The sequence below is a fragment of the Aspergillus multicolor genome (genome assembly GCF_047715735.1).
Source record: "Aspergillus multicolor strain CBS 133.54 unplaced genomic scaffold BDW74scaffold_4, whole genome shotgun sequence".
NCBI lineage: Eukaryota > Fungi > Ascomycota > Eurotiomycetes > Eurotiales > Aspergillaceae > Aspergillus > Aspergillus multicolor.
In genome coordinates, this window is record NW_027395955.1 from 1,483,519 (window position 1) to 1,511,061 (window position 27,543).

Consider the following 27,543-nt stretch of genomic DNA (forward strand, 5'->3'; position numbering starts at 1 on the left):
CTACCATCTCGTGAATCATGCCGCTAATGACTTTCCCTCCTGGGGCCTGGGACTGCCACATTCACTGCTTTGACCCGGCTCGACACCCCTACCGGCCAGGTCGGACGTACACCCCACCCCCGGCTCCCCTGCAAGCCTTCCTGCACCAGAATCCTGTCCGGCATGTCATGGTGGTGCAAGCATCGGTGGAAGATGGATACGAGGGTCTCGTAGCAACCTTTTCGCAAGCTCGAGAGTCGAGCCCTAACTTGGTCCTCCGCGGCACTATCGCCATGCAGAGTCCCTGGAAAGAGCCCGACCCCGCGACATTCGACTCTCTGCATGCGCTAGGAGTTCGCTCAATCCGCATCCATGGGCCGTATGGAGGGGCTGACAGCCAGCCTGAGACCATACGCAGGTTGCTTCGGTCATTGTCTTGCTCGTTCGCCGTCCAATCCCTTGGGTGGTCGGTGTCCGCGCAACTACCCCTGCACACTTGGGCCGAATTGGAGGGTGCATTGCTGTCGGACCCCGGCCTTGCGGGCCTTCGTCTCATCGCAGATCACGGCGGATGTGCTACCCCATCGGACATAGGAAGTGGTGATCTAGAAGCGTTCCTCCGACTGCTCCAATCTAGAAGACTGGCCGTCAAAGTCTCCGCGCTCTATCGACGCAGTCCAGACAAGATTGAGGCAATGGGTCCAATCATCCAAGCTTTTGCCGACGCAGCACCGGACACCTTGCTGTGGGGAAGCGACTGGCCGCATGTTGATGCCACTGCTGGCGGTTGCGAGCTGCCTCCCTTACGAGGGCCACCGGACGTGGCGAGGGAACTACAGCTGCTCCACAGTTGGCTCACAGAGGAGCAGTGGAGGGCTATGATGGAGGAGAACCCCCGGTCGATGTTTGCCTAGCATGCTGAGACTAGCTAAGACCTAGTCAAGTGCGGTCAAGCCATGAAGAGCAGCCCACGATAGGTCGGACGTTTCCCGATGGGGCGTGGGGGGGGTCTTCGGAGGAGGAAAACCTGGGGACTGTCAGATGTAACCCCGTCTGTGTTTCTGTTCTCTGCTTCCTATAAAGTCCAGTTTTCCACTGTTCCTTGTCCGGCCATGTAAGAGATCACTGCGCCATCATGAGTCCCTCCGTGCAATCGTCAACCCCTAAACCAGATCCTACCAAGGCTCTTCCAGCCAAAGATGTCTGGGTCGAAGACTCGGATGGCCGCAATGGGGCCTCCAACGCCATGTCGGTCTTTCATTCCTATGACGAAGACTTTGCCCGGGCCACCGAAGCTCGGCTCCTGCGCAAGATCGACACTCGCATCCTCCCTGTGGTGGTGCTGATCTACCTGTTCAACTACCTCGACCGCAACTCCATCACCCAAGCCCGGCTCTATGGCCTGCAAGAAGACACTGGCGTGCATGGCGCACAGTACCAAACCGCAATATCCATCTTCTCGGCAGGTTACATCGTCATGCAACTACCTTCGGCAATGCTAATGACCAAGCTGCGGCCATCCCGCTACTTGGTAGGTTGTCCGCCTCTTAAGCTTATATGAGCGTTACTAACAGCCTCAGCCATGCTGCATCATCATCTGGGCCATTGTTAGCGGATGCACTTCAGCTGTTAGCAGTCCGGCCGGCCTTCTTGTCGTGCGCTTCATCCTCGGCATCGTCGAGGCCCCCTTCTTCCCCGGTGCCATCTTCTTCCTCAGCTCTTGGTATACCAAGCGGGAACTCGGCGTACGGATGGCTCTCCTCATCTGCGGTCTACTGCTGTCCAACGCCTTTGCGGGTCTGATCTCGGCTGGCATCCTTTCTGGTATGGACGGGGTGGGCTCTCTGACAGCTTGGCGATGGCTGTTCATTCTCGAGGGCATTGCGACGGTTCTGCTGGGTGTGATTGCCATGCTTGTTCTCCCGGACTTCCCGGGCACTACCAAGTGGCTCAGCGAAGCCGAGCGGGTGGTCGCCCAGGCCCGTCTGGCCGTGGATGCCGGCAGTCCGGACTTGTTAGACGAGGAAAAGGTGCCCATGGTGCGCGGCATCGGACGAGCCCTGCGCGACTACCGGGTGTGGCTGTTTGCGTGTCTGCAGATGGCAACGACGGCGTCCATCTCTTACTCCCACTTCTTTCCGACGCTGATCCAAGACATCGGTTTTGACAACAACACCATCGTCCTGCTCCTGACCTCGCCGCCATATGTCTTTGCCTTCTGTTGGGCCCTCAGCTTCGCCTGGTCTGCGGATCGCATGCAAGTACGCTCGCCCTACGCGGGATGCTCGCAGGTCGTGGCCATTGTGGGATCCATCCTGATGATCGCCATCCCCGAGCGCATCCAGTGGGCACGCTATGCCTTCACCTTTCTGGTGTGTGCCGGCACCTTTGGGGTGTATTCCACCACGTATACCTGGCTTTCGTCGACCATCACTCACCCTTCGGTCAAGCGGGCAGCTGCCATTGGTGTTGCCAATACTTGTGCAAACATTGCCTCACTGTATGCTAACTACTTCTGGCTGGACAAGTATGGTCCCACATTTCGCGTGTCCTGGGGCTGTATCTTGGCCTTTCAATGCTTGGGACTCTGCTGTATTCTGGCTCTGAGGTACACTCTTTGTCGCTCTAATCGGCGGTTTGAGCGTCTTGCCGTCGAAATTGATCACCATGATTCAGTTGCTATCGGGGGGTTGGAGGATGATGAGCGTCGGGCAGTGGTGGCTGGGTTCCGATACATCACGTAGTTAGGGCCCTATTTCTTAAACCATATACATACAGTTACCAAGACTTTTGATGTGTGAAGCTATTTAGACCATGAAATAGGCAGTCTAGCAGTGCATACATTCCCCGCCAAGTGTTAAGCATAACTCTTCTTATGCCTAAGAGCTGTTCACAACTTTGGCTTCAATATCGGAGAATATCCGAGTCCTCCACAGTCGTGCCCACTGCCAACCCCCCCGCTTTCTGCTGCTTGGCCTCCAGACCCCGGATTCTCTCCATCTCCTTCTGCTTCAGGACCGTCTCCGTGCATCCCGTCATGCCGTCTGTAGGCTCCCGTCTACCGCGCCTGCCTGCCTGCCATGTTTGCTACACCAAGAAGGTCAAAGTCGGTCGCCCCTCCCTTTTGTATCATCGGTCGCAGCTAAGCGCCCCGTGTAGTGCGACAACGATCGCCCGCGATGCGCTCCCTGTGTGCACAGTGGATTGGAATGCATCACCCTATGTCTCGACGGTCATCAGTCGGTGTCCAGAGGGTATGCTCCTCTTAATCCTACTCAGTACGTCTGCTAATATCGCTCAGGTACATCAGCGACCTCGAGCAGAGAGTCCGGACCCTCCAACAGGAACTCCAGGGTGCGATCGACGATATTCCAGAAAACGATGGGTCCAATAGCCGGAAGAGGAAGAACAGCACGCGGTCGACCTACAGCTCGCCGACCTTTACGGAGGGCGCCGGGCTCAGGTATTCACTGCGGGTTCCCACCAGCGTGATAAAATACTAACAATGCGACAGCTTTATACGTCCTCTATTTGCAGACCCCGGTTGGAGAGCTCATAACCCGACTCTGCTGCAGAATCTCTCGCAGTCCGCCCGTCTAGTCGAGGCTACTATCACTCCAAATCCCCTGCCCTCTGCTGCTGATGCGCGGGCCATCTTTGACAAATAGTACGACCTCCCCCTTCCTTATGCATGGTCAGCTCGTTAACAAGCGCAGTCTAAGCGGAACCCACGTCTTGAATCCATTCCTACTCCGTCGTGAAGTTGAGGATGTATATACCCGGGTCTTCACAGAGCCTGGGACCCCAGAAGGCCACCCTGAACATGACCTGTTTCGCGTCTTCATGCTGCTGGCTATCGGATCCATCCATCCCTTCCGCCGGGGCACGCATCCGTGGCATCCCTACGGCTACTTTCTGTCTGCCATGCAGCATTTCAAATCTGACAACCTGTCACGCGGACTCCAGTCGATCCAGGATCTGCTTCTGGTCGGCCGGTTTGGGATATATCATCACATTGGCACGTCGATATGGGAGATCACCCAGCTCTGTATGCGCCTCTGCATCGAGCAGGGCCTGCACAAGCCGCCCACCACCCGCAAGTCGCTCCTCCACGAGCAGCTAGAGCGGAGGGTCTTCTGGGAATGCTACATCATTGATCGATACAGTTCCATCACGCTGGATCGACCTCTCGCCATTGCCGACCGGGATATTCGGGTGTTGTTGCCGGTTGATGCGAACGACGAACAGCTCGAAGCGGCCGAAGGCTCTATCCCAGACCTGGATGTCTTCCAAGTCACACCTCTCACGCAAACCGGGCATACGGAGCTGAGTGTGTTCTTTACGTCTATACGCCATCGGCAGATCACTTCCAAAATCCACAACCTATTCCAGTTCAAAGGGCGCTCAGACAATGCGCCCTCCATCACAGCCACGGGTCGGGTCTATACAAACCTGTACCGCCTCCTCGCCGAGCTGAACATCTGGCGCCAGTCGGTCCCAGTCTTTGAGCGTCCGCAGTGTGTCTACGAGACACAGGACTGGTTTGACCTTCGCTGGATGCGCGAGCGTTTGATTCTGGTCCGTAAGGCGATGGACCTGGTGCCCAAGCGTGGCAACAGCCCCCCTCGCGATTTGCTGTCCTTATGCCTCGAAAACGCAACGCAGATCATTGCCATCTTCTGCCGTCTGTATGGGAGTCAGGAGATCACATATACTCGGAGCTATTTCCAGACACTCTTTACGGCCGGGCTCTCTGTGGTGTTTTGCCTGTCAAATCTCGCTGATTCTGCCTCGGGGGTAGTTGACCAAGCGATGGATGCCCTCGCCCAGTGTGAGCATACCTTGAAGGAACTGGGGCGCGTTCTCCCGGATGCAGCGCAGTATGTTGCCGTCTATGAGGCTTTGTATCGGCATATCTCGCAGAAGCTCCGGCAAAGTGGCCAGTGGGACCAGACAGTGCTCGCTGAGGATTTTGCACGGCCCAACGCAGACAGCTCTGCAACGTATAGTGATCTGTCGCATATGCAATTGCTATCTGGTGCTACTCCTCTAGGCGACTGGCCGCTTCCTACGCCAAACAGCATCTCTTTGCGAGCAGAAGCACCGGTCGCTGGGCAAGCTGCAATGAATGAAGATTCGTTCTCCTTCGGCTCGCTGTTCTGGGACGACACCGTTTGGAATATGGAAGCTGGGCTGGGAGAATATGCATACGGCAATCCGCACGGCTTATCGATTTGGGACGACGGGATGTTTTAATTCTAATAAACAATAACTATACATGGAATCACTTGGCCATGGCCTTCTGCTTCTCGACCCTTGCACTAATCTCCTCGTAGTTCTGGGTGATCTTCTTCATTCCAGCCTGTAAGATCGCTCCATCACCACCACTAAGCGACCAGGTCGCGCCTAGCGCAAACCACCTCTCCAGCAGGTCCAATCTGCCCCCAATCCCCCCAATACCAATGGGCTTCCCGACTTTCTTTCCCGCAAGTACAACCTTCTCCACAGCCTGCTGGTAGATCGGGTTATCATACTGCCCCGGAATTCCTAGGTCCGTACACAGATCATTCGACCCGATGAGAATCCCATCAACCCCCTCCACAGCAAGATACTCATCCGCCAACTCCACCGCGGCCGGCGTCTCAACCATGGGAATGAGCATCGTCTCCCGATTCAACACCTCATTCTGCACCTTCGTCGGCAGACTTCTGAACCCAAGAATCGGCTGGTTATTGGCCGATCCCCTCGTCCCCAGCGGCCCGTACTTCGCATGCTTCACGAGCTCACGCACCTCCTCGACGGAATCAACATGCGGCACGACAACAGCCGCTGCACCTGCATCCAGAATCCGACTGATGTGCCAGTGCGACTTGCTCGGCGACCGCACAATCGGACTGACTCCGACGCTCAGACATGCCAGGATTAGTTGCGCGATTGTCTGGAAGTTCAAAGCGGAGTGCTCCATGTCGATGAAGATTGCTTCGAAGCCCGCCATCCGGGCCATGAATGCGGCTTCGTTGCCCGTCCAGAATTTAAGCGTCATGACGGGGCAGATTTGGTTGTTGAGGATGCGCGTGCGGAAGGGGGAGTTGACTGCTACCGCTGGGGCTGCGGAGGGGGCAACGGCGTCTTGGGGGGCGATGGATCCCATTGTGATGATGCGTGTTGAGGTGGATCGAGGAAGTATAGAGGTTAATCGGGGAAATAGCTGAGTGATGTATCCCCTACTGCACTGTACATGCTCGTCCTTTTAAGTGACAAGAATACATGCTTGCAGGGACGGGATTTTTCCGACAGCGTCGGGGCCCGTCCGGATGGGTGTCGGGCCTCCACACGAGGCAGGCAATAGTGGCAGAGGCACAAGCAGGTATGTAAAGTCCGCCAACCAGGAACGGATCCGATGGGTGATCAAAGGCGTCAAGGTCATTCCGTATGATGCCTTAAGAGTCGTGATTTCAGGATAGGATGGGGCAGGGTCACGTGCCTGATCCTATTGCAGCATGCGTTTCAACTACTAGGTGCGGCAGTATTGGGTAAGTAAAGTTCCTGACACTGTCGACTCCGTGGGCGCTGAGGCTATTGATATTTACAAGGCCAGACTCCGGAGTCAGATCCAGTGCCGGAGCCAGAGAAGAAAGTACCGATAGATAGCGTAGGATAGCGGCTTTTTGAGATCCGCTGATCGAGGCTGCAGTGTGGGAGCTTTGTTTCAAAGTGATAGGATCATTCAAGCTAAAAGGTTATATGCTGTTGCTTCCGTGACATAGTGGAGAAATTGTCTCATGATATTTCTTTTTGCCGCGCGTTCGAACCCGGGCATGGCTTTGTAGGACATAATATTTTTTTTGGATTACTCTCGCGACAGTGATGTTTTTGCACTAACTAGCCATTCGTTGCTTTGGGACTCTGTTACTCGGCATTTCTGAAGTATATGTGACCTCTAGGCTGTCTGTTCGCTGCCTTTCTCTTTTCTTAGCTTGCATTTGATGCCGAGCCTACAATATATAAACTTGGGGATGTAGCCCCATCTCGACCTAGGGTGTTCCGTACAATTCTCTATTCAACCCAAAACCGTTAAAGACCATGCATAGAAGCTTATCCGTCAAAGGTAGGTTCCGTTTCAACCGCTCCTTGTTCGCAGAAATTGCACCTTGGTTGTCTGTCCGAGCTATTGCTGCCCCTCCAGGTGGAGGCATCGGCTATGCACAACCGGCGGAAAAACGATAAACAGAAGGCGGAAATGCAGGCTGCAGCAGACGGTGCAGATAAATCACAGTTTACCCCTCATTCTCCAATTCTGTTTCAATATCAACCTGACATTATCATTATGGGAGGCCACGCTCTTGTCTTCGGCGCCTCGGGCATCACCGGCTGGGGCGTTGTCAATGCTCTGCTGAGCGACTATCCTACGTCCGACGCATTTGACCGAGTTACGGCGTTGACGAATAGACCTCTTCCCGTTGAGGAGTCTGGATGGCCAAAGTCAGAGAAGCTCAATGTTGTCTCGGGGTTGGATTTACTCTCCGGTAACCAGGCCGCGCTGGAAGAGAGCATCCGGCAGCAGGTTCCCCAGATTGAGTCTGTCAGCCATGTTTACTTTTTTGCGTATATCTTCAATCCCGACAATGAGACGGAGATTCAGATCAACGTGGATTTGTTGAGGAGGGCGATTACGGCGGTGGACAGTCTCAGCGAGAAGCTGGCGTTTGTGGTGCTTCCGACTGGAGTTAAGGTACCGATCCCCTTGCGATTCATGCTGTATGCTTTTAGTTACTTGCTGACGCCTCGTGTTTAGACCTACGGAGTGCATCTCCTCGACAAATTCCCCTTCGCCGACAAGCTCCCCCTCAAAGAGTCCCTTCCCGCGATCCCCGAACCCTTCAAATCCAAGCTCTTCTACTATCCCCAAGTCGAACTCCTGAAAGAACTCTCCGCGAACAAAACCTGGAAATGGTGCGACGTGATCCCGGATATCGTGGTTGGCTTCGTGCCCAACAACAACGCCTACTGCTTGGCGCAATGGCTGGCTCTCTACCTCAGTCTGTACCGCGAACTCAACGGCCCCGGCGCAGAAGTCGTCTTCCCCGGAACAAAGAGCTGGACTATCAAGAGCAACGACAGTAATCAGGATATCATCGGCCGGTTTTCAGTCTATGCTAGCTTGCATCCCGAGTGGAGCGCGGGTGAGAGATACAACGTCGCCGACAACGCGCAGTACTCGAGCTGGTCCGTTAGATGGCCGATCATCTGCGAATACTTTGGTCTCAAGGGCGTTGCGCCTACGAATGGACCTGGACCGGATCCCAGTGCTTACATCCACGAGAACAAGGAGAAGTGGTTTGAGCTGGAGAAGAAGTATGGTCTGAAAGGCGGCCGAGTGGGCAATGAGAAGAGTCTGACAATAGTCTCGAACTTCCTCATGAACCAGTTTGATTTTGATCGCCAGGTTGATATGACCAAGATGCATCGGGCGTGGGGGGATGCGAAGGAGGAGACGGATGTTCAGGGGGCATGGCATGTCGCCTTTGATCGGTTCCGTGCTGCTAATATCATCCCCAAGTCTTTTACTTAGATTATTTAGATGGAGGCTTGGCAATAAGATACTGATCTAAGTTCATCAAACATAATTCGCCGGGGAGGATTCAAGGAGGATTTTGCGGCGGGAAATGATAGCCGGGCCACAGCCGAGGCAACAATCCAGCCCTACATCCATAGATATGGTAGGTACCAGCCTCAATAGCCAGAGACTCACGTCTCATAGGCCTCAAATTTGCCAGTAATGGCACTGCGACAACCAATAGACATCCGTTCCCTCGAGCGATACATCGCAACCCATGTCCCCATCATTAAAACCCCGATTACCCTAAGCCAGGTAAGCCATCCACCCATAGCCCACAACAACACTGAGAGAAGAACTGCAGTTCGGCTTCGGTCAATCAAACCCAACCTACCAGATCACCAGCCGCGATGGAGCAAAGTACGTGATGCGCAAGAAGCCACCGGGCAAGCTGGTCTCCAAGAGCGCCCACAAGGTCGAACGCGAGTACCGCATCCTCAAGGCATTGGAATCGACGGAGATTCCTGTACCTAAGACATATTGTCTCTGTGAGGATGAGAGTGTTGTTGGGACTCCGTTTTATATCATGGAATTCCTGGATGGACGTATTTTCGAGGATCCGACTTTTCCGGGTGTTTCTGCGGAAGAGAGGATGGCTTTGTATGTACCTCATAATTAACCAACTCTCTGGGTCCGTTATCTGACATAGCTAGGTGGCGAGAAGCAATGATAACCCTAGCCAAACTTCACCGCATCGACCCTAGTGCCATTGGCCTCGCAGGCTACGGCAAGTCAGGCGGATTCTACAATCGTCAACTCGACACATGGCGGAATCTCACGGTCGCTCAAGGCGCCGTGCTCGATGAAGAAACAAGAGAGCCCGTCGGTCCTGTTCCAGAGATCGAGGAGCTGCTCCGGTTCTTCTCTGATCCCAAGTATCAGCCGAAAGACCGAGTTATTCTTATTCATGGCGACTTCAAGATTGACAATTTGGTCTATCATAAGACGGAACCGAGGATCATTGGCATTCTGGAGTAGGTTTACTACCTAGTATGGAAAGGAAGATATGCTGATTGTGCAGCTGGGAAATGTCTACAATCGGCCATCCACTCGCAGATATCGCCAACGTCGTGCATCCGTGGACGGTCAATGCTATCTCACCCTCCGCCGCGCGCCAACTGAGTCTTCCGCATGATATAGAACGGATCAAAGGCTTACCATCGATACCCCAATGTCTAGATTGGTATGCGAGTGCAGCGGAATGGGACCCTACCCCGGAATTGAGATGGGCCGAGGCATTCTGTCTGTTCCGACTGAGTATCATTTACCAGGGGATTTCAGCACGGTATGCAGCGAGACAGGCGAGTAGTACTCAGGCTAAAGAGCGTGGAAAGGCGATGTACCCGTCTGCGGAGCTAGCGAAGAAAGTGATCGGGGATATCAAAGCAAGGACTAGTGGAGCGAGATTGTAGTAACAATCTACGTCAATAGATAGACGCTTGATTAGAGGCTTGAGGACCGGGAATACATTGTATTGGAAACGAGTTAGATATGAGCACATTCATATATTTATACAAGCTCGTCATTGCGCACACCCTCATTCTCCAACTGCACCGCCGTCTCACTCGTCTTCTTCTTCTTATCGATATCCCTCGTCGTCAGCGCGACAAGAATAGCTAACCCACCGAAAGCCACTGCGACCTCATACACAAGCTGGTACGACTCTGCACTGGCAACCTTGACGGCTTGCTGTACGGCATCTATAACCTGGTCCGTGATGCCAGGAACACTCTCATACGCTGCCTCGGTATTGATCGCAACGGCGTCGAGTAGATCGGTAATAGAGCCGCCATAGCCTGAGTCTTCTGCAGCTGAGCGGACTATACCCCCAATGATGGAGCTGTAGTGGTTGGATTGGATGGCCGTGTAGATTGCTGTGGCTACCGCACCGCCGATAAGCCGGAAGGTGCAGAGGAGACCTTGGCTGATTCCTCTGTGGGAGGGATGAGTTAGCTGAAGTTCAATCATGGAGAATGGAAATGGACGTACATATCAGCCTGGTTTTCAAGTGCCAGGGAGATCATCCCAAAAGCGAGAAACTGTGGCGGCGTCACGGTCGCTGCAACTATGATGATTGTAGCAATGGCTTGTGCTTTGTCGTCCACGCCCACCGAGCCCAGAGAACCGATCATTGCTGTTTGCACAATAAGGAACCCGATCATCTGCCACCGCTCGTGGCCGACCTTGGGCACTATCGTGATGATCATTGTACCGGCGAGAATGGTGCCAAAGGAAACCATGTTGGCGTATACTCCCTGCAGAGTCGAATCTCCTGTGGGAACCCATAACAGCGCAGACTGGCGAGGCCAGAGACTATGGCAGCTTTTGTTAACGTCTTGAAGATGCAGGGATGGAGCAGACAATGACTTACACGTTCATACTATAGTAGAGCATTCCACCAACAAATGTCACGGCGATGATGGACGTGAAGCTATTTTCGGAATCGTTAGCAATGATATCTAAAGCAACCCGACAATTCGAGGTGGACTTACTCGCGCCACTTCCTAAATAACCTTGGTGGTAGAATCGGATACTCGAGGTTGGCATAGACCTCCCAAAACCCTAAGAGGACGAAGATGACACCGGAAAGCACGATGGGAAGAATGACCCCAACACTCTTCCATGGGAAGTTGCGACCACCCCAGTTAAGACCTAAAAGGAGCAAGATACACCCAGCTAAGAACAAAAATAGACCAACGTAGTCCAGCGAAGCGACTAGCTGCCGTCTCGTCTTCCCATCCCCGCGATGCTTTGTCTTGAACGAGGGCGGCTTATAGAAGCAGAGGAGCATAATGGCTGTAACGGCTTCAAACGCAAACATCCACCAATAGCAGACCCTCCAGCGGAGTTTGGCGTGGCTGATGAAGGCGTAGCCGATCATCGGACTGAGCATGGCGGGGATGTTGGAGATCTCGACGCAGCCCAGCACGAAGAGGCGTTGTTGGTTAGGCACGATCTCTTGGACACTGGCGAAGATCATCTCACCAAAGCCGCCGCCGATGCCCATCAGGACGCCTGCTGCTATCATTTGGGATATGCTTTGGCCGGTGGCTCCGACGACTGCTCCGATTGCGCCGAAGACTGCACCGGATATGAGGAACCAGCGGCGCCCGAAGATGTCAGAGAGACGGCCACCAATTGTAACGATGACTGCTGCTCCGACGTTCCAGCTAGGCCAAAAATTAGAAAACGTCATGGAGGACTCGAGTGGGCGGCATACCAGATGGTGATCCACGGGTAGTCAGAGTCTGGGCCTAGATCAGCATTGATGCTTGATAGGATGACGGCGGGCATCAACTGCGTGAAGAGGTAGGAGTTATAGAGGAAGCAGAGTGACTGCGAATAATTCTTGTTAGAGCATTTGTTCTTGCAGAATGGATTGCAGACATACCACGATGGCCATGATAGTCTTGGGGGTAAGACCAGTCTTCGTCTTCCCCAGTTCGACAGGCGTGGCAACGCCATCGCTATTTCCGACATCTTCATCATGAATAGGTTCAGCTTTTTCGGACGACATTGCAAGAAGTGGGTAAGTCGGAGGGTCAAATGTGATACCCAGACTGTACCCACAACCAGTCCCACAGATGTCCTATTTAGTCCATGACAGAGGGGTCTGGATGTTGGAGAACTACGCTAGTGTTCTTTGTTTGCAGGGATGTTTTCTTCCACGCCTGGATATCGTCTTCCGGGGCGGAGGATGCTGCACCCGACAGTCTTTGTGGGGAGAACCCCATCTACCCCGGATCAGTGGGGAAAGATCTGACATCTGACATCTGACATTAGGGATTGACCGGTAGATCTATGGTCAGGATCTATATGGTATACTCATGCTATCAGGAGATACTGCGGGCATTGCCAACCCCAATAGCGTTGTAACAGACATTCAAAAATGACATTTCCCAGCAAATACGTAGTAAAACACAAGTAAAGCAGACTAAACCCTCCCCCTGTCCAAGAACCTCTTCGGCAAATCCACCGTCTTGGCCCTCAAATACTCCATACAGTTCTTCCCGAGCGTATCATAGCTCGAGCAGCAGTTATACTCCCCTTGCATATGATCATGCAGCAAAAAGTGCACCGTCCGCAGCGCCGGGATCTCAAACCGGTCGATCGGTTTCCCCGTGTACTCCTCCGGCCCCAGCAACTCGATGATCTTATCGATCGTCAGAAAACTCCGCAGCCAGTCCCACTCATCGTCGTGCCGCACAAAGAACCCATTGTTGCAGTCGGATGCTTTGTCCCCGCCGCGTCCGAGCACGATGTAGCCGAGTGGTGCGCGGACCGTCTCGCCGAAGGTGGACAGGTCGACGGGGTTGGTCGTTTCGTAGCTCTTTTGCTGGCGTGGGTATTCGCGGGTGATCTTGGGCGCGGGGATGTCGGTGATCGTGTTGTCGTCGTAGAGGTTGTGTACGCGTTGTCTCAGCGCGGTTTGCGGGATTAGGGCTGGCCAGTACCGGTAGTACGGTTTGCCTTCGGCCTGTCGCATGTCGTTTCCTAAAGACGCACCCTGTACTTGTCAATATAATATCTCTCACCCAGTTTCAAAGGTATACATACTGGAACACCTTCCAGAAAAGTCACCATCGACCTCCGGAAGAACCCGTCTGGGTTGGTCATGCGCAGCAACTCCCGGTCCGGAGACTGTGCAAAAATGCGAAAGTCCACGGTTGCCAGATCCTGGTTACGAGCATCGATGGGCGAGGATCCGTTGACGTGGAACTTGAGCAGCGAGAACCGTTTCAGTCGCTCGGGACCTAGTGCTTCCTTGATCTGGTCTTCGGTAAACTTGGCCTTTTCTTCGATGTCGAGGCCGACCAGGTAGACGTGGTACTCGGCCTGGTAGCCTGCTGGTGCGGTGATCCTGGGATTGTTAGCCCAAATAACAAATATAGAAAGGATGTCATACCCGACTTTGGCTGTTGGTGGAGGAGGAAGACCCTTGACGCCTGTAATCCGAACTTGATCCTCCCCAACCTGCTCCATATGGATACCCTCCAGTTGTGCTGTAACATCCGAGTTGTAGTACAACGGCCCCTGGATCTCATACACCAGCTGGGAAGTCACAGAGCCAACCGTAATGACACCACCCGTATTAGCCTCTTTCGTGAGCAAAGTCTCACCACGGTGGTCAATATGAGCAATGGGAAACCCGACATTCAGGTGCTTCCTAGCCTTGAGAATATCCTTGAACGCCGAGTAATACCCCCCGCAGACATACGAGGCACACTCAATCAGATGGCCCGCAACAAGAGACCCAGCCAACTCATCGAACTGATCCGGAGCCCAGTTGTGCCACCAAGCTGCCGCGCCAATAGCCGGCGAGGCATCGGCCACACGCCCACAGATGACAATGTCCGCCCCTTGCTTCAGGGCTTCGGCGATTCCCAACCCGCCCATGTATGCTTGTGCACAGACCGGCTCGAACCCCCATTCCTCGAGCTTTTTGCCGTGCACCAGACTCTGAAATTGCTCGCCCTTGGCGACCAGATCCTGCACTGCGTCCGTGACGTCGTCGCCTTCAACCCAGGCCACTTTCATCGGGCACCCGGCGTCCTCGCACATCTTTTTCACATATTCCGCGAGGATCTCGGTGTCGCTTGCGCCGGCGTTGACAGCTAGCTTGACTTTGTTCTTGTACAGGTAGGGAATGGCCGGCTCAAAGCAGTCGATGAAGTTCTCGGCGAACATGGCGGTTTTGACGCGTTCCTCGAGTGAGAGGGATTTGGATGCGGCGGCCTCGGCCTTGTTGCGCGCTTTGCCGGCGCCGTGGACCGTCATGGTCATCTCTGACAGCCAGTCGCCCACGATGATGTCGCATTCGCCGTGCTGGGCGAGCTGGGTGATGGCTTGGACGCGGTCGGAGAAGCCACCGCTGGCGCCGCCGACGCGCACGGGGCCTCGTGGACTAATTGAACCCATGTTGTATATGATTTTGCTAGATTGATAATGAGTTATAGAGAATAGTAAAACTTCCTTGGCGGCTTTATACTTTGATGACCTCTATGGTAAGCATTATGACGGACCCCGTTTCCCAGTGCTACGGGTATGGTTTTCCAGCCCTAAGCCTAGCAACTTTCGTTGTTCCGACCGTGTAGAGTAAACTGGATCTACAACAATCAATTCTCCAGAGAATGTTGTCAGAATTTCGATTCTATGGAACATACGCAGTAATTACACGGTCAGCTATCCACTCCCGCCACCCACTTCACACCATCCATCGCCTTGCCCAGAAATATCTCCCGGTGCTCATCCAGATGCTTAGAAGGAAACGTCCAAGAATAATGCGGAAAGCCCGGATAAGCATCATACGAGACAGGAACCCCGGCTTTCTCCAAAGCCTCTCTCATCAACACTGCATCATCTCGTAGGGTATCCGCGCCGCACTCGGCAATATATACCTTCTTCAGGTGGTTGAGCTTCGGATGTAGCAAGCACGATGTGTAGATGTCATCGTGAGGAGCACCGTAAGCGGTATAGAATGTCTTCATGGCCGATGCAGTATTCACGGTCGCGTCGGCGTTTTCTTCGTAGGATGTATACCGAGTTTTCAGGTCCTCTGGAACAGCGTCCGGATGGACAGTAACAGGAACAAGAGCTACTACGCCGCTGACGCTCTCGCTAAACCCCTGGTCAATCAACTTGAGCGCGGCGCCAAACGCCAGATTCGCGCCGGCAGATGCCCCGACCAGGACGACGGATGATGGATGGAGAGCCGCCAGTGTCCAATAGACCGCTGAGACACAATCGCCCAGAGGGATGGGATACTTGTACTGCGGCGCCAGTCGATATTCCACGCTGACCAGCGTCATCTGGTGGTGTTTGCTGATCTGCCGGCAAAAGGCGTCTTCCTCGTCTACGGCACCCATGGCCCATCCTCCGCCGTGGAAGTAGACGCCGACCGGCTTGTTTGAGGTGTCTCCGGGAGGTGTGTAGACCCGGAGCCAGAAATCGTCGAGATTTACATCCTTGGTCTGTACTGAGTCATCGAGTGTAAACTCGATGTTATACTTGGCCATCATCCTCTGTAAAATGCCGCTCCAGGTTGTCCGGAGTTCCTCCAGTGCGCCATAGAGGCGCGGAGATTCTCCGAACTCGTCTAGAAACTGTAGATATGGTCAGTTGTGATTTTACACATGCTAAGCGGAGAGGTTTTCACCTTTTGCCATGCCGGCGCAAACTGTGGAATTGTTGTAGCGTCTCCCATGTTGTATAGAGAACTACAGGAAACAAAAATTGTATTGTTGAGGCCAGGTGAGTGATTTGGCATTGGCTAATATATGCGGCAAAGCACAGGCTACGCATACCCGCAACATGACCTTAGAACATCGAAACCAGTTGGATCTTGAATCATCCACCAACAGAGTCACATCACCCTTTCAACACAAAATACAACAACCATGGCAACCCAGGACATCGACACAACAACCCTCCCCTTCAGCAAGTACCCCCCCTGGACCCTCTCCAAACTCCGCCTGATCGCCCTCCAAAAAATCCGCGCCGTCCACGACTGGGTCGAAACAAAATGCATTCCGGCACAAGGAATCATGAAAGCGCAGCTGGCACAGGACCGCTGGAAAATGCCGCCCCTGATGCGCCAGCTCCGCGCTGAAGCGAAAGACCGCGGCCTCTTCAACCTCTTCCTGCCGCATGAATTCGAGGATTCCCCGGGTCTCACAAACCTCGAGTATGCGTGCTGCGCGGAGATCATGGGGAGGGTGTACTGGGCGGCGCAGACGATGAATTGCCATGCGCCGGAGACGGGGAATATTGAGTTGCTGGCGAAGTATTGTAATGCGGAGCAGAAGGAGAGGTGGTTAAAACCGTTGCTTAGGGGGGAGTTTGCGTCGGCGTACTCTATGACTGAGCCGGATGTTGCTTCGTCGGATGCGACGAATATCTCGATTGCTATTCGCCGTGAGGGGGATGAGTATGTGATCAACGGTCGCAAGCTGTATGCGAATGCGAAGTGGAATCCCGAAGTCAAGCTGTATATCCTCATGGGATGTACGGACCCTGACAACCCGAACCCTCGCAGACGCCATTCGATGCTGCTCATTCCAAGTGACACGCCGGGCTTTAAGATGCGGCAGAACTTGTCGATTATGGGGTATGACTGTGCGCCCGAGGGGCATGGGGAGTATATATACGAGAATGTGCGCATCCCGGTGTCGAATGTCATTCTGGGAGAAGGCAGGGCGTTTGAGATTGCGCAGGGTCGGCTGGGACCCGGGCGCATCCACCACTGCATGCGGTTGATCGGACAGGGCGAGCTGGCGTTTGAGTATGCCTTGGTCCGCGCGACAGACGAACGCAAGAAACCACGAGGAAAACTTATCGGCCAGTTCGACAGCAACATTGAGCGGATTGCGCAGATGAGGCTGGAATTGGATGCATTGCGCCTGGTCGTGTTCAATGCGGCCGATACCATGGATGCCCTGGGCAATAAGAGCGGTCGGTATGTGATTGCACAGAGCAAGATCTTGGTACCGATTACAGTGGCCAAGATTATCGACGAATGTATGCAACTCTACGGGGGACAAGGTCTGACGCAGCACACCCCCTTGCCGGAGATGTGGACGTATGCCCGCTTTGTGCGAGTGGCCGACGGGCCAGATGCTGCACATCGGCATCAAGTGGGGCGAGATCAGATCAAGACGGCAGGGGATGTTGTGGCAAGGCATCTACAGTACTACGAGATTGCCCAGGAGCTGAAGAAGCAGTTTGGGCTGCAGGAGGAGCTGTCGGATGATTGCACCTGGGAGTATGTAAAGGCAAAGCCTAGCCCGCAGTCAAAGCTCTAGCTATACAACTTTTCTACAATATATTACGGTGGACAATCAGATAGACAATATTACAACTACAGCAATGTATTATGTTGAATAGTGCCTGCAAATGAGGGGATGCTGCACTGCAGGAGCGACCGAGGTTAACGTTAGCCGAGAACAGACCGGGGCTGCGACATCCATATATACAACACCGCACCTTTCATCGGTTCTCAGTAGACAATTCAAAACAAGAGCACAAAAATGTCGTACAAATCAACCTTTCCCAACATCGAAATCCCCAAATCCAACATCCTCTCGTACCTCTACCCCCCAAACCAAACCGTCTCCGACAAGCCGATATGGATCGACGCCAGCAACCCCGCCAACTCGCTCTCCCCACGCCAGATGCTCTCCTGGGTCCGGCGATTAGGTTACGGTCTTGATAGATTGCAAGTTGCAAAAGGCGAAGTCGTGATCATTCTGACGCCCAATCATATTTTCGTCCCGGTCGCGTATCAGGGCATCGTGGGCTCCGGACGGGTGTTTAGCGGGGCGAATCCGACGTACACGCAGTTTGAGATTGAGCACCAGCTCAAGGATACGGGGTCGAAGCTGATTCTTGTGCATCCGAGTCTTGTTAAGACGGCGGTTGCTGCGGCTGCGCGTGTGGGAATTCCTAGAGAGCGGATCTTTCAGTTTTCTGATTCCCCTTGTGAGTTCGTCGATGGTGTCCCGGACTGGAGGAGTTTCATAGGAACCGAGGAAGAGGCGGGCGAGTGGAAATGGGATGATATGGCAGAGACCTCGACTACAGCAATTGCGACTATCAATTACAGCTCGGGGACTACAGGGCTGCCAAAGGGCGTGTGTGTTTCGCATCGCAATTTGATTGCCAATGTTGAGCAAACAATCTTTATGCGCGATCAAGGGTTGCCTCATGCTGTAGTCCCGGCGAGTCGGCCGGAGGAGCGCTGGGTTGGCTTTCTTCCGTTGTATCATGCGTACGGTAGGTTAGAAACCTTTAATGAATTAGAGTATAGCTGACGAGACGCTGCAGGACAACTTTACGCCTGTTTAATGGCAGTCAAGCTTGGCTTCCCTGTCTACATAATGCGCAAGTTTGTCTACGAAGACTTCCTAGGCACAATTCAGAAATACCGCATCACCAATCTCCAGGTTGCGCCGCCAATCCTGATCATGCTGGATAAGAGGCCTGAGACATCTCGGTACGATCTGAGCAGCGTGAGAAACATCTTATGCGGCGCAGCACCACTGTCTCGAGAACTGCAGAACACGATACAGAACCGCTTCAAGACTAATGTTGTGCAAGGCTGGGGGATGACGGAGGTTACTTGTGGTGCAATTCATGTCCCCGGAGGTCTCTACGACGAGTCAGGGAGTGTGGGCATGCTTGATCCGAATTGCGAATGCAAACTCCTAGATGAAGACGGACACCCAGTGAAAGCTGGAGAGCCAGGGGAACTGCACGTCCGGGGACCCAATGTCTGTCTTGGATACTGGAGGAACGACAAGGCCACAAAGGAAAGCTTAGACAGCGAGGGGTGGCTGAAGACGGGCGATATCATGGTGGTCAAGGATAACTGGTTCTGGGTGGTGGATCGAAAGAAGGAACTCATCAAGGTGAATGCGCTGCAAGTGTCTCCAGCTGAGCTGGAAGCGGTGCTTCTTGGGCATGATGGCATTGCTGATGCTGGAGTGGTTGGGTTCATGGCTGATGGCCAGGAATGCCCAAGAGCGTATGTGTCGGTCAAGGAGGAGGCAAAGGGGCTGACCGAGGAGGATATCCAGAACTACATGAAGGACCGTGTAGCAAAGCACAAGCAAATTACAGGGGGCATCGAGTTTGTGGATGAAGTTCCACGTCTTGCCAGTGGGAAGCTGCATCGAAGGGTGCTCAAGGAATGGGCACGGAGGGATGCTGCCAGCGGGCGTTCAAAGCTATAGTTACTACGATAGATGCTTCCAAGTTTAGAATCACATGCCTATCGAATGTATGTCTGTACCTGAGCTTGACCAGACTTGGATATTGTTTCCCTGGTACCGGGAGAAGCTTTCCCGAGAGATGGTGCCATTCGAGCTTTTGCATAGAGCTCTAGTCACTATCAAGACATTGATAAAGAGCCTTATACAACGTATTCAGCTTCCAACGAACCATATATTGATTCCTACTCTCCATACGCTGAGATTCAGGTTCCTGGCACCTAGGAATACAGGCATTATGGCCCAAACCAACGGCGCCACAACAAACCGCACCACCAACGGCATCCACGAAGAATTCACCTACCCTGAACCCAACCCCCCACCCCCCTACAAAGTCCTCAACCAATATCACTCGAAACCATGCAAGCTGCGGGTGGCCTGCGTCGGCGCCGGCGCCTCAGGCCTCTGTCTCGCATACAAAATGGAGCGCATGCTCGAGCCACACTCATGGGAACTGACGCTGTTCGAGAAGAACCCGCACTTCGGAGGGACCTGGTACGAGAATACATACCCCGGTGTGGCGTGTGATATCCCCTCTCATCTGTATACGTTCTCCTTCGACCCGAATCCCGACTGGTCGCATTACTTTGCGTATGGGGGTGAGATTCAGCGGTATTTTGAGGGGTTTGCGGAGAGGTATGATCTCAAGAAGTATATGAGGCTTAATACGAGGGTTAGGGAGTGCCGCTGGGATGATGGGGAGGGGATCTGGAATATTACGCTGGAGGATACGAGGACAAACGAGACGTGGACGGACTGGGCGCACTGTGTGGTGAATGGGACGGGGATTCTCAACTCGTGGAAGTGGCCTGATGTGCAGGGGTTGGAGGACTTTGAAGGGCCGAAGATGCATTCTGCTGCTTGGGACCATAGCGTGGACTTTCGAGATAAGATTGTTGGTGTCATTGGGACAGGCTCGACGAGTGTGCAGATTGTGCCGGAGCTCCAGAAGATTTGCAAGCAGGTGCAGGTTTACATGCGCAGTCCCACCTGGATCAGTCCTCCTTTTGGTGCTACTGCCCTCACGAAAGATCTTCGACACGGCGTTGACACGGACCCCGGCAGTCGGCAGTACAAGTTCACGGAGGAGGACAAGAAGAAGTTCAGGGAGGATCCCGAGTACCACCTGGCCTTCCGCAAGGGCATCGAGGCGGAGATCAACGGGCTGTTTGGAATGTACCAGCAGGGATCGGAGCTGTCAAACAGCTTCCGACAGAACATCACCGAAGAGATGATCCGACGGATGGGACCAGGCCATGAAGAGCTCAAGACGTTCATCATCCCCAAATTTGCTCCTGGCTGCCGCCGAATCTCCCCAGGTGACGGTTATCTCGAAGCCCTGGTGCAGCCCAACGTGCAGCCGATCTTCGGAGACATCAAGAAAGCCACCAAGAATGGGCTTTTGACCGCGAGTGGAGTCGAACACAAAATGGATATACTGGTTTGCGCCACCGGCTTCAATGTGGCCTTCAAGCCTGCTTTCAGGGTGATCAACGGCGAGGGAAAGAGCGTCCAGGAGGACTGGGGAGACGGCGTCAACCTTTATCTCGGGGTGTCTGCACCACGGTAAGCCATCACCAAACAAATGGTACGTATATTTGGCTAACACTACTTTAGATTCCCCAACTACTACACAATCGTTGGCCCCGGTGCCACCTGGTCCAGTGGAACCCTGCTGCCCTCGATAGAGACAACAATCGAATACAGCGTCAAATGCATGCGGAAGATGCAGACCGAGGCCATCAAATCCATGTCCGTTAAACAAGAAGCCTTGGACGACATTTACGAGCACTTTGATGAGTTCCACAAGACCACCGTCTGGCAGGAAGACTGTCGCTCGTGGTTCAAGGACGGCAAGCTCAAGCAGCGCATTTACCTGTGGCCGGGGCCAACGGTGCACTTTCTGAAAACAATTAAAGATCCCCGGTTTGAAGACTACGATATCAAATACCGATACAGGAACAGGTTTGCATTTTTGGGGAATGGGCCGGTTAAGGCTGGGGTGAAGCAGGACGCTCTGGGGCTGGCGACCTATGTCCGGAACAGTGACCATGACTGGGCTGTTGCTTGATCATTTATTATTGTAGTGTTATAGTGTAGAAGTGAGATTTTCTTCGATACCTTTGCTTGCAATGAAACTTGTTGGGTCATGCAGCATACCTAGTAAATGGTTTTCGTGCCGAAGATCTAGCAGGAGGAAAATGATAGCCGAGCGATGCTATACAAGTTTCTAACAGTAACTGCACCTCGGAATGAACTCAAATATTATGCCTTTATAACTTAAACCCGCTTCCCACAACTACACTTTCAATTTAGTCTCCAGGAATGGCTTCCCTACTACGAGGCGCGGGCTTCATCACCGGCGCAGCCTCCGGTAAGACCCAAATGATCCCTGGCATCTACAACAACCTAACTCGTCCACACCAAGGGATCGGCAGAGCAACCGCAATATCCTTCGCTAAACACGGCGCCACCCAGCTTGCCCTCGCCGATATCAACCTAAACGCTGCGGAAGTAACCGCCAAAGAGATACAGTCAAGCTTCCCCAGGACAGAAGTCCTTCCCCTCAGTCTCAATGTCGCCAAAGAAGACTCTATCAATGATGCTGTTAAGCAAACTGTTAGCCAGTTTAGGAGAATCGACTATGCAGTTAACAATGCCGGCATTGGGGGCTCCGGGGCCCTGTCGGCGAAGCATGATGTCGAGGATTGGAAGCGCACGATCGATGTGAATCTGCACGGTGTCTGGCTGAGTAGCAGGGCTGAGATTAGGATCATGTTGGAGCAGGAGAAAAGAGAGGAGTAAGTGTCTTCTACTTTCAATCCTCAGGAAACCAACTGTAGGGCTGATATTTTCCAGATCGCCACGGCACAACCGAGGTGTTATTATCAACGTAGCATCAATGTACGGGATTCTGGCAACGTCGCTGAACACTCCTGCCGTGGCATATGCCGCATCCAAACATGGCGTTGTTGGGCTCACGCGAGCGGATGCTGTTGCTTATGCGCCCAAGGGAATCCGGATCAATGCCATCTGTCCCGGCTACGTGGAGACCCCATTGGTACAGAGTACGATGCATACGGGAGCGATACAGAGGGAGATCGAGAAGATACCAATCGGACGACTGGCGAGCATGGAGGAGATTGCGGACCACATCACCTTCCTGGCCTCGCCGCTGAGCAGTTACATGTATGGCTCGGCGATGGTAGCTGATGGGTAAGTGACCACACGATTTTAATGAATCAGCGCTAACTGAAGGATATTATAGAGGGTTCACTATTCAATAATGCTAATAAGACATACAATATGAGTAGAAAACAAGAATCGAAGATCACACTGTGTACATGCGTAGATTTGTGACGTCATTAGTCATTCTCCGTGAATTTAGCTGATTATCTCCGTCCATATATCGTCTGACCGGCCGGCTGGTGTCTTCCATTTTGGAGGCTGCTGCCCTCGTGTCCTTGAGTCTGGATAAGTAGCATCCGTCGATCGTTGTGGTTGCCCTGACCCCTGCGGCATGCCCTCCATTCCGGTACCCGTAGACATGTTCATGGCGCCATCACTGGACCCCTGAAGATTCTCCATTAGTTGCATAAAGTCATTGTTCATGTGGCCTGGCTCTACAGTAGTCTCATTTGCTAATCGGAATAACGACGGGGTCTCTGCGGTCGGCCAAGGGGAAACAAAGGCAGACGGTGACCCAGCACCAGCCATGACGTTGTTGATGGCGAAGCGATCAGTGGCACTGAAGATGGACCAGGAATCGTCAATGTTTGGAACACTGTTGTCAGAAAAGGTATTCGCTGTTACAGTATTCCGACGCGCCGCTGGCTTTTCTGTGGACTGGTAGGTCAACGGTGGAGAGGGCAGAATGCTCGACATCTGGGGAAATTGTTCGTCACCCCGCCACGAAGTGGACTGTGTCGATTGTGTATTCGTCTGAGCTCTAGCTGGTGGGATCCGCTTTGGTGGTATGTTGCTTTGATCTCGATCAACGTCGGCGGAACTGCCTCTGCGGGCGGGTATGAGGTTCGACGTTTGCAAAGACGGATGAAGCTCGCGAAGTTCTTGAAGCACGGCCTTGAAGATGGTAGCCATCTGCTCGGCGGGCTGATAGGGCTCTGACATGTCTTCCATGACTGCGACGAGACATTCGAGGTATCTCATGCTCCGATCGTTGGCAATCCGGTCGGTGGAGGATGCGACGGCCGCAACCAAGGCAGTGGCCGCATTACCCGAGTGTTGTAGTCCAGTGACAAAGATCTTGCGAGTATCAAACCGCTGACGCTGCTGCCAGAAGATCTGGGCGATGCGACCGGCACAGGTGGTGCAGGTGGCCCGGGAGAGAGCCGAGAGATGCTTGACTCCTGGCCCAGAGCCGACCTCGCCGGCTTTGCGCTCGCCCTGGCTGTCTAGAATATCGTCGTACCCGGCAAAGGGGCGATGGAGCATGATCATTGTGGAATAGAATTGTTGATGTAGCAGGAAGAAAGGAGGTGGCGCGGTGTTGGCATTGTCTGCGGTGTATTTGAGGGCTTCGGGCAGGCGGGCATACCAGCGCTCCAGTTCACTGTCCAAAGAGGCCATGCGCAGATACATCTGCCGGTCCTGGTTGGCATCATGACCTGAGACGTGGGTGATGCTGGTGATCTTGCCTCCCATCTCCATCAGCTCGAACAGGGCCTGGTAGATCTGCAGCTCCAGGGTCTTCTCGGAACCTGGAGGCGACGTGCCCAGTCGGTCGAACTGCTGAGACAAGGCATAGATCTCCAGGTCATCGGGCTTCAGCGCAGTCGGCCGACCGAGGAAAAGAGCCCAATATCGGTCGAAAATGACACAGGCCCAAAGAGTCATGCGCCCAATCTCAATATCACTTTCAGACACCCCAGACCCCGACCGGTCCAGATGGAGGCCGACATCGAAGCACAACCGGTATGCCATGCCAGAGTACAACCAGCCTGCATTATCGCGACCGCAACCCACCTCCAGGTCACCCAAGAGCAACAAGGCTGCAATGGACGGAAGACCGCCTGGTCGCTCCATCTCGTAGTCGAGCATGTACTTGGCCTCGCGATGGAGCAACGACTCTCTGCCGGGGAGGGTGATGCGGATCATATCTGGCCGCTGCTTGTCTGCAAAGCGATACCCTGCAGCGAGGATACAGATGTGCAGAAACCCTGAGTAAAAGGGCCCTCCACCAGCATCTCTCCCAGCCTCAAATGCCTCCTGATGGACGACCCGGATCACCGAATTGTAGTGCTTCCAGAACATCTGCATCAGGTATTCCTGCGACTCGTGCGACAGGGCGGACAAGACGCGCTGGGTTCGTCGCCACTGTTCTCGTGCTTGCCTTCTGCTCTCCTCGCTCTCGGATGCAATATCGAGGTAGATGTGGCAGTTGGTCGTTGGGCCAAAGTAGCGTTGCTGACCCGCCAGTTGGTCGAAGCTGACATGCCCCCGAGTGGACAGCAGCCGGTGCGCCATCGACGACTTTCTGAGGCCGGCATTGATGGGAGTAAGGGGCCGATAGGGTGGACTGTTGGAACTGCGTGCTGGGCTGCCTTTGTATTGAGGGAGTGCTGGTTCCGGCGTATCCGGGGCTGGCACAGGCAGACTGGAGTAGGGCTGCGAGGGTTCATGCTGGGGGTGATGTTCTTCGGACTCGGCCGCCTCGTGGTAGCTGCTGTTCACTGGTTGATTCTGCTGTATTGTAGACGATTGCTCTTCTTTCTCACGTAATGCCGCCTGGAGTTGTTGGATCTGGTCTTGCAACTGGCTCACGTACGCCTTGGACACGGGTCTAGAACAGAGAGACGGTGTCAGTGTCAGCAGGGGGCCTGATTGCCCTCAAGGTAAGCAACGCACTTTCGCCTCTGGTCATCATTCTTGATGATGCACTCTTGGCCACTCTCCTGGCACTGAGTGCAAGATGTTTCTCCTGCCTGCACCACACATCGTGTCCGTCGCTCTCGACAGGCCACGCAGGCGACCGATGCTCGATGACGAGGCTTGGACGAGGTCTCATTGCCCGACCCTGATGAGTCGGACTGGCGGTTGGTATTCTGAGGGCCAGCCATTATTAATGACAGGCAGGAAATGCAGAGGAGAAGCTGCGGAAGCAAATCCCCGGGGATTCCCTCTGGTCTCGGTAGATCGATCGCCCTTTCCCCGCATTCTGCTCTCCTCGGCCCCGCCAACCCCCCCACCCCCAATGGAGTAGGGAATGATTCATGCTGACAGTTCTCCACTGGTCAAGATGATTCGTGTCTTTGATAAGCGCTTATCTTGCCTCGTTTGAGCGTACATCAGCGTATGCGTACAAAGAACCCCGCCTGCAGCCAAGCCCTGTGACGCCAGCTGCAGAGGAAAAGGGCTTCCTCCACCAACCAGGAAAACGGATTCCCCCTTCTGTCTGGGCACTGCAGGGTATATAGGTAGCTGGCAAGGTCAGCGAGATTTGTTTCCTCATTCATCTCTAAACTCTGCATGCACCTTGTCGTCATGGGTTCTTCAGACATCCTCCCCTTCTCCCGGGCCAACCTGCCCACCCAGCTGTTCATCAACAACGAATACGTCAATCCCAAGGACCCCGCCACCTTCAGCGTCTTCAACCCGCGAGACGATTCTCTCGTCTCCGACAAGGTCCCACAGGCTGGGGCAGAGGACGTCGACGCCGCCGTGGCCGCCGCGCAAGCCGCCTTCCCTCAATGGAAAGCCATCAATGCGACCGAACGCCGCCGGATCCTGCTTAAGTTTGCTACCCTGGTACAGGAACATGCAGAGGGACTGGCAGAATTGACCAGAGTGACCCTCGGTGCTCCTTACAATGCATTCGGCAAATTCGAGATTGATCTGTGTACCAACGCCTTCGAGTACAATGCCGGCTGGATTGACAAGTTTGCGGGCGAGGCATACCCGCAACAAGACGGATTCATGCGCATCACTCGCCATGAGCCCCTCGGAGTGACCGCGGGCATTGTACCCTGGAATGGCCCGATCGGCACGGTCGGCCTCAAGGCAGCCCCAGCCCTTGCGACCGGCAACTGCTTCATCCTCAAGCCGTCGGAAAAGACTCCGTTCGCTGCTCTTGCCCTGGGAGCCTTGATCAAGGCGGCCGGATTCCCGCCCGGTGTCTTCCAGGTGCTCTCTGGAGATGGCAAGACAGGTGCCCTACTCGCCAGCCACATGCGTGTCCGCAAGGTCAGCTTCACCGGGTCCATTCCGACCGGCAAACGGGTGCAGAAGATGGCGGCCGAGTCGAACCTCAAGCGCGTCACCCTTGAACTAGGTGGAAAGTCGCCGGCTGTGATCTTCGACGATGCCAACCTAGAGAATGCGGTGACCTGGTGTGTCAATGCCATCACCATCAACACCGGTCAGGCCTGCTTCGCTGCCTCGAGGGTGTACGTACAGGAAGGCATCTTCGTAAAGTTTACTGAGAAGTACAAGGCCGCTCTGGAAGAGAAGGCCAAGGGCATCAACGACCCGGAAGAGGCTTCCACGGTGATGGGACCCCTGGTCGACAAGGCCCAGTTCCAACGGGTTACCGGCTTCGTCGAGCGTGGTGCCCAGTCCAACAAGATCCTCACTGGCGGCCAGCGAGTCGGCGACAAGGGCTTCTACATCCAGCCGACCGTGTTCACCGACGTCAAACAGGACGAGGAGATCTACAAGGAGGAGATCTTCGGTCCTGTGTCCATCCTCAACTCGTTCAAGACCGAGGAAGAGGTCCTCAAGAAAGCCAACGCCACCGAGTATGGCCTGATGGCGGGTGTCTTCACCCAGGACATCAACCGGGCACTCCGTGTAGCTAGCGAGTTTGAGTCGGGCATGGTCGGGGTCAACTGCATCAGTCTCAACTTCTTGAACACCCCCTTTGGTGGGTCGAAACAGAGTGGTTTGGGTCGAGAATGCGGCAAAGATGCGTTGGAACACTTTACGGAGCCCAAGACGGTCATGATCAATCTGACTTATTGATGAGTGTAGTAGATAGATAGCGTTTACGGTATTCTTGTTGTTGGAATGACTGTAATTCCGTGTCTTCCCATCCCTTCCACGGCCGTGCGAGAAAAATATGTTTTGCATCTCCAGCAATCGTACTTCAAGAGTTCTCTACAGAGAGATATCTTCGACAACTGAACAAACTGACTAACATAATATATCAGTAGATAGAAAGTT

At 53.9% G+C, this 27,543-nt stretch overlaps 15 protein-coding genes across 15 annotated transcripts; 10 read left to right on the forward strand and 5 right to left on the reverse strand.

The window, feature by feature from the left end:
* The first annotated feature begins 80 nt into the window (after positions 1–80).
* On the forward strand, positions 81–957 carry BDW74DRAFT_147753 (uncharacterized protein). The gene has a single exon (XM_073723592.1). The coding sequence runs from the start codon at positions 168–170 to the stop codon at positions 891–893; it is 726 nt and encodes a 241-aa protein (XP_073587391.1). The 5' UTR covers positions 81–167; the 3' UTR covers positions 894–957.
* A 23-nt stretch (positions 958–980) lies between these two features.
* Positions 981–2,786, forward strand: BDW74DRAFT_102525 (uncharacterized protein). Its single transcript, XM_073721531.1, has 2 exons — positions 981–1,510; positions 1,560–2,786. The coding sequence occupies exons 1-2, from the start codon at positions 1,115–1,117 to the stop codon at positions 2,721–2,723; spliced, it is 1,560 nt and encodes a 519-aa protein (XP_073587392.1). The 5' UTR covers positions 981–1,114; the 3' UTR covers positions 2,724–2,786.
* A 230-nt stretch (positions 2,787–3,016) lies between these two features.
* On the forward strand, positions 3,017–5,235 carry BDW74DRAFT_188575 (Zn(II)2Cys6 transcription factor; the record flags this gene model as incomplete). The annotated part of the gene is made up of 5 exons (XM_073731761.1): positions 3,017–3,085; positions 3,139–3,233; positions 3,281–3,442; positions 3,494–3,646; positions 3,696–5,235. The coding sequence occupies 5 exons, from the start codon at positions 3,017–3,019 to the stop codon at positions 5,233–5,235; spliced, it is 2,019 nt and encodes a 672-aa protein (XP_073587393.1).
* A 28-nt stretch (positions 5,236–5,263) lies between these two features.
* Positions 5,264–6,130, reverse strand: BDW74DRAFT_188576 (HpcH/HpaI aldolase family protein; the record flags this gene model as incomplete). Its single annotated transcript, XM_073731762.1, has 1 exon — positions 5,264–6,130. The coding sequence occupies one exon, from the start codon at positions 6,128–6,130 to the stop codon at positions 5,264–5,266; it is 867 nt and encodes a 288-aa protein (XP_073587394.1).
* A 1,127-nt stretch (positions 6,131–7,257) lies between these two features.
* Positions 7,258–8,551, forward strand: BDW74DRAFT_188577 (SDR family oxidoreductase; the record flags this gene model as incomplete). The annotated part of the gene is made up of 3 exons (XM_073731763.1): positions 7,258–7,690; positions 7,775–8,209; positions 8,249–8,551. The coding sequence occupies exons 1-3, from the start codon at positions 7,307–7,309 to the stop codon at positions 8,549–8,551; spliced, it is 1,122 nt and encodes a 373-aa protein (XP_073587395.1). The 5' UTR covers positions 7,258–7,306.
* Positions 8,552–8,758: 207 nt separating this feature from the next.
* BDW74DRAFT_175353 (phosphotransferase family protein) lies at positions 8,759–10,008 on the forward strand (the record flags this gene model as incomplete). Its single annotated transcript, XM_073728306.1, has 4 exons — positions 8,759–8,851; positions 8,901–9,196; positions 9,250–9,570; positions 9,618–10,008. 4 exons carry the CDS (start codon positions 8,759–8,761, stop codon positions 10,006–10,008), a joined length of 1,101 nt encoding a protein of 366 aa, XP_073587396.1.
* Positions 10,009–10,105: 97 nt separating this feature from the next.
* Positions 10,106–12,113, reverse strand: BDW74DRAFT_175354 (uncharacterized protein; the record flags this gene model as incomplete). The annotated part of the gene is made up of 6 exons (XM_073728307.1): positions 10,106–10,529; positions 10,586–10,909; positions 10,968–11,027; positions 11,089–11,766; positions 11,817–11,932; positions 11,988–12,113. The coding sequence occupies 6 exons, from the start codon at positions 12,111–12,113 to the stop codon at positions 10,106–10,108; spliced, it is 1,728 nt and encodes a 575-aa protein (XP_073587397.1).
* A 417-nt stretch (positions 12,114–12,530) lies between these two features.
* Positions 12,531–14,515, reverse strand: BDW74DRAFT_166266 (acyclic terpene utilization AtuA family protein; the record flags this gene model as incomplete). Its single annotated transcript, XM_073726528.1, has 3 exons — positions 12,531–13,103; positions 13,154–13,457; positions 13,503–14,515. 3 exons carry the CDS (start codon positions 14,513–14,515, stop codon positions 12,531–12,533), a joined length of 1,890 nt encoding a protein of 629 aa, XP_073587398.1.
* Positions 14,516–14,775: 260 nt separating this feature from the next.
* Positions 14,776–15,800, reverse strand: BDW74DRAFT_175356 (alpha/beta hydrolase; the record flags this gene model as incomplete). The annotated part of the gene is made up of 2 exons (XM_073728308.1): positions 14,776–15,699; positions 15,753–15,800. The coding sequence occupies 2 exons, from the start codon at positions 15,798–15,800 to the stop codon at positions 14,776–14,778; spliced, it is 972 nt and encodes a 323-aa protein (XP_073587399.1).
* Positions 15,801–15,993: 193 nt separating this feature from the next.
* BDW74DRAFT_175357 (uncharacterized protein) lies at positions 15,994–17,397 on the forward strand (the record flags this gene model as incomplete). The annotated part of the gene is made up of 1 exon (XM_073728309.1): positions 15,994–17,397. One exon carries the CDS (start codon positions 15,994–15,996, stop codon positions 17,395–17,397), a length of 1,404 nt encoding a protein of 467 aa, XP_073587400.1.
* Positions 17,398–17,622: 225 nt separating this feature from the next.
* BDW74DRAFT_166269 (acyl--CoA ligase) lies at positions 17,623–19,326 on the forward strand (the record flags this gene model as incomplete). Its single annotated transcript, XM_073726529.1, has 2 exons — positions 17,623–18,367; positions 18,419–19,326. 2 exons carry the CDS (start codon positions 17,623–17,625, stop codon positions 19,324–19,326), a joined length of 1,653 nt encoding a protein of 550 aa, XP_073587401.1.
* A 274-nt stretch (positions 19,327–19,600) lies between these two features.
* On the forward strand, positions 19,601–21,433 carry BDW74DRAFT_166270 (flavin-containing monooxygenase; the record flags this gene model as incomplete). Its single annotated transcript, XM_073726530.1, has 2 exons — positions 19,601–20,928; positions 20,980–21,433. 2 exons carry the CDS (start codon positions 19,601–19,603, stop codon positions 21,431–21,433), a joined length of 1,782 nt encoding a protein of 593 aa, XP_073587402.1.
* Positions 21,434–21,687: 254 nt separating this feature from the next.
* BDW74DRAFT_166271 (SDR family NAD(P)-dependent oxidoreductase) lies at positions 21,688–22,582 on the forward strand (the record flags this gene model as incomplete). Its single annotated transcript, XM_073726531.1, has 3 exons — positions 21,688–21,736; positions 21,791–22,163; positions 22,222–22,582. 3 exons carry the CDS (start codon positions 21,688–21,690, stop codon positions 22,580–22,582), a joined length of 783 nt encoding a protein of 260 aa, XP_073587403.1.
* A 164-nt stretch (positions 22,583–22,746) lies between these two features.
* Positions 22,747–25,442, reverse strand: BDW74DRAFT_188579 (uncharacterized protein; the record flags this gene model as incomplete). Its single annotated transcript, XM_073731764.1, has 2 exons — positions 22,747–25,165; positions 25,231–25,442. 2 exons carry the CDS (start codon positions 25,440–25,442, stop codon positions 22,747–22,749), a joined length of 2,631 nt encoding a protein of 876 aa, XP_073587404.1.
* A 424-nt stretch (positions 25,443–25,866) lies between these two features.
* BDW74DRAFT_175362 (aldehyde dehydrogenase family protein) lies at positions 25,867–27,342 on the forward strand (the record flags this gene model as incomplete). The annotated part of the gene is made up of 1 exon (XM_073728310.1): positions 25,867–27,342. One exon carries the CDS (start codon positions 25,867–25,869, stop codon positions 27,340–27,342), a length of 1,476 nt encoding a protein of 491 aa, XP_073587405.1.
* Positions 27,343–27,543: the final 201 nt, after the last annotated feature.

What these genes read in the sequence shown, in the direction of transcription:
- BDW74DRAFT_147753 (XM_073723592.1), top strand. Translation starts at nt 168, where the DNA reads ATGGTGGTGCAAGCATCGGTGGAAGATGGATACGAGGGTCTCGTAGCA.
- BDW74DRAFT_102525 (XM_073721531.1), top strand. Translation starts at nt 1,115, where the DNA reads ATGAGTCCCTCCGTGCAATCGTCAACCCCTAAACCAGATCCTACCAAG. An exon ending in TGCGGCCATCCCGCTACTTG is followed by an intron (nt 1,511 to 1,559) that starts GTAGGTTGTCCG and finishes TAACAGCCTCAG; the next exon opens with CCATGCTGCATCATCATCTG.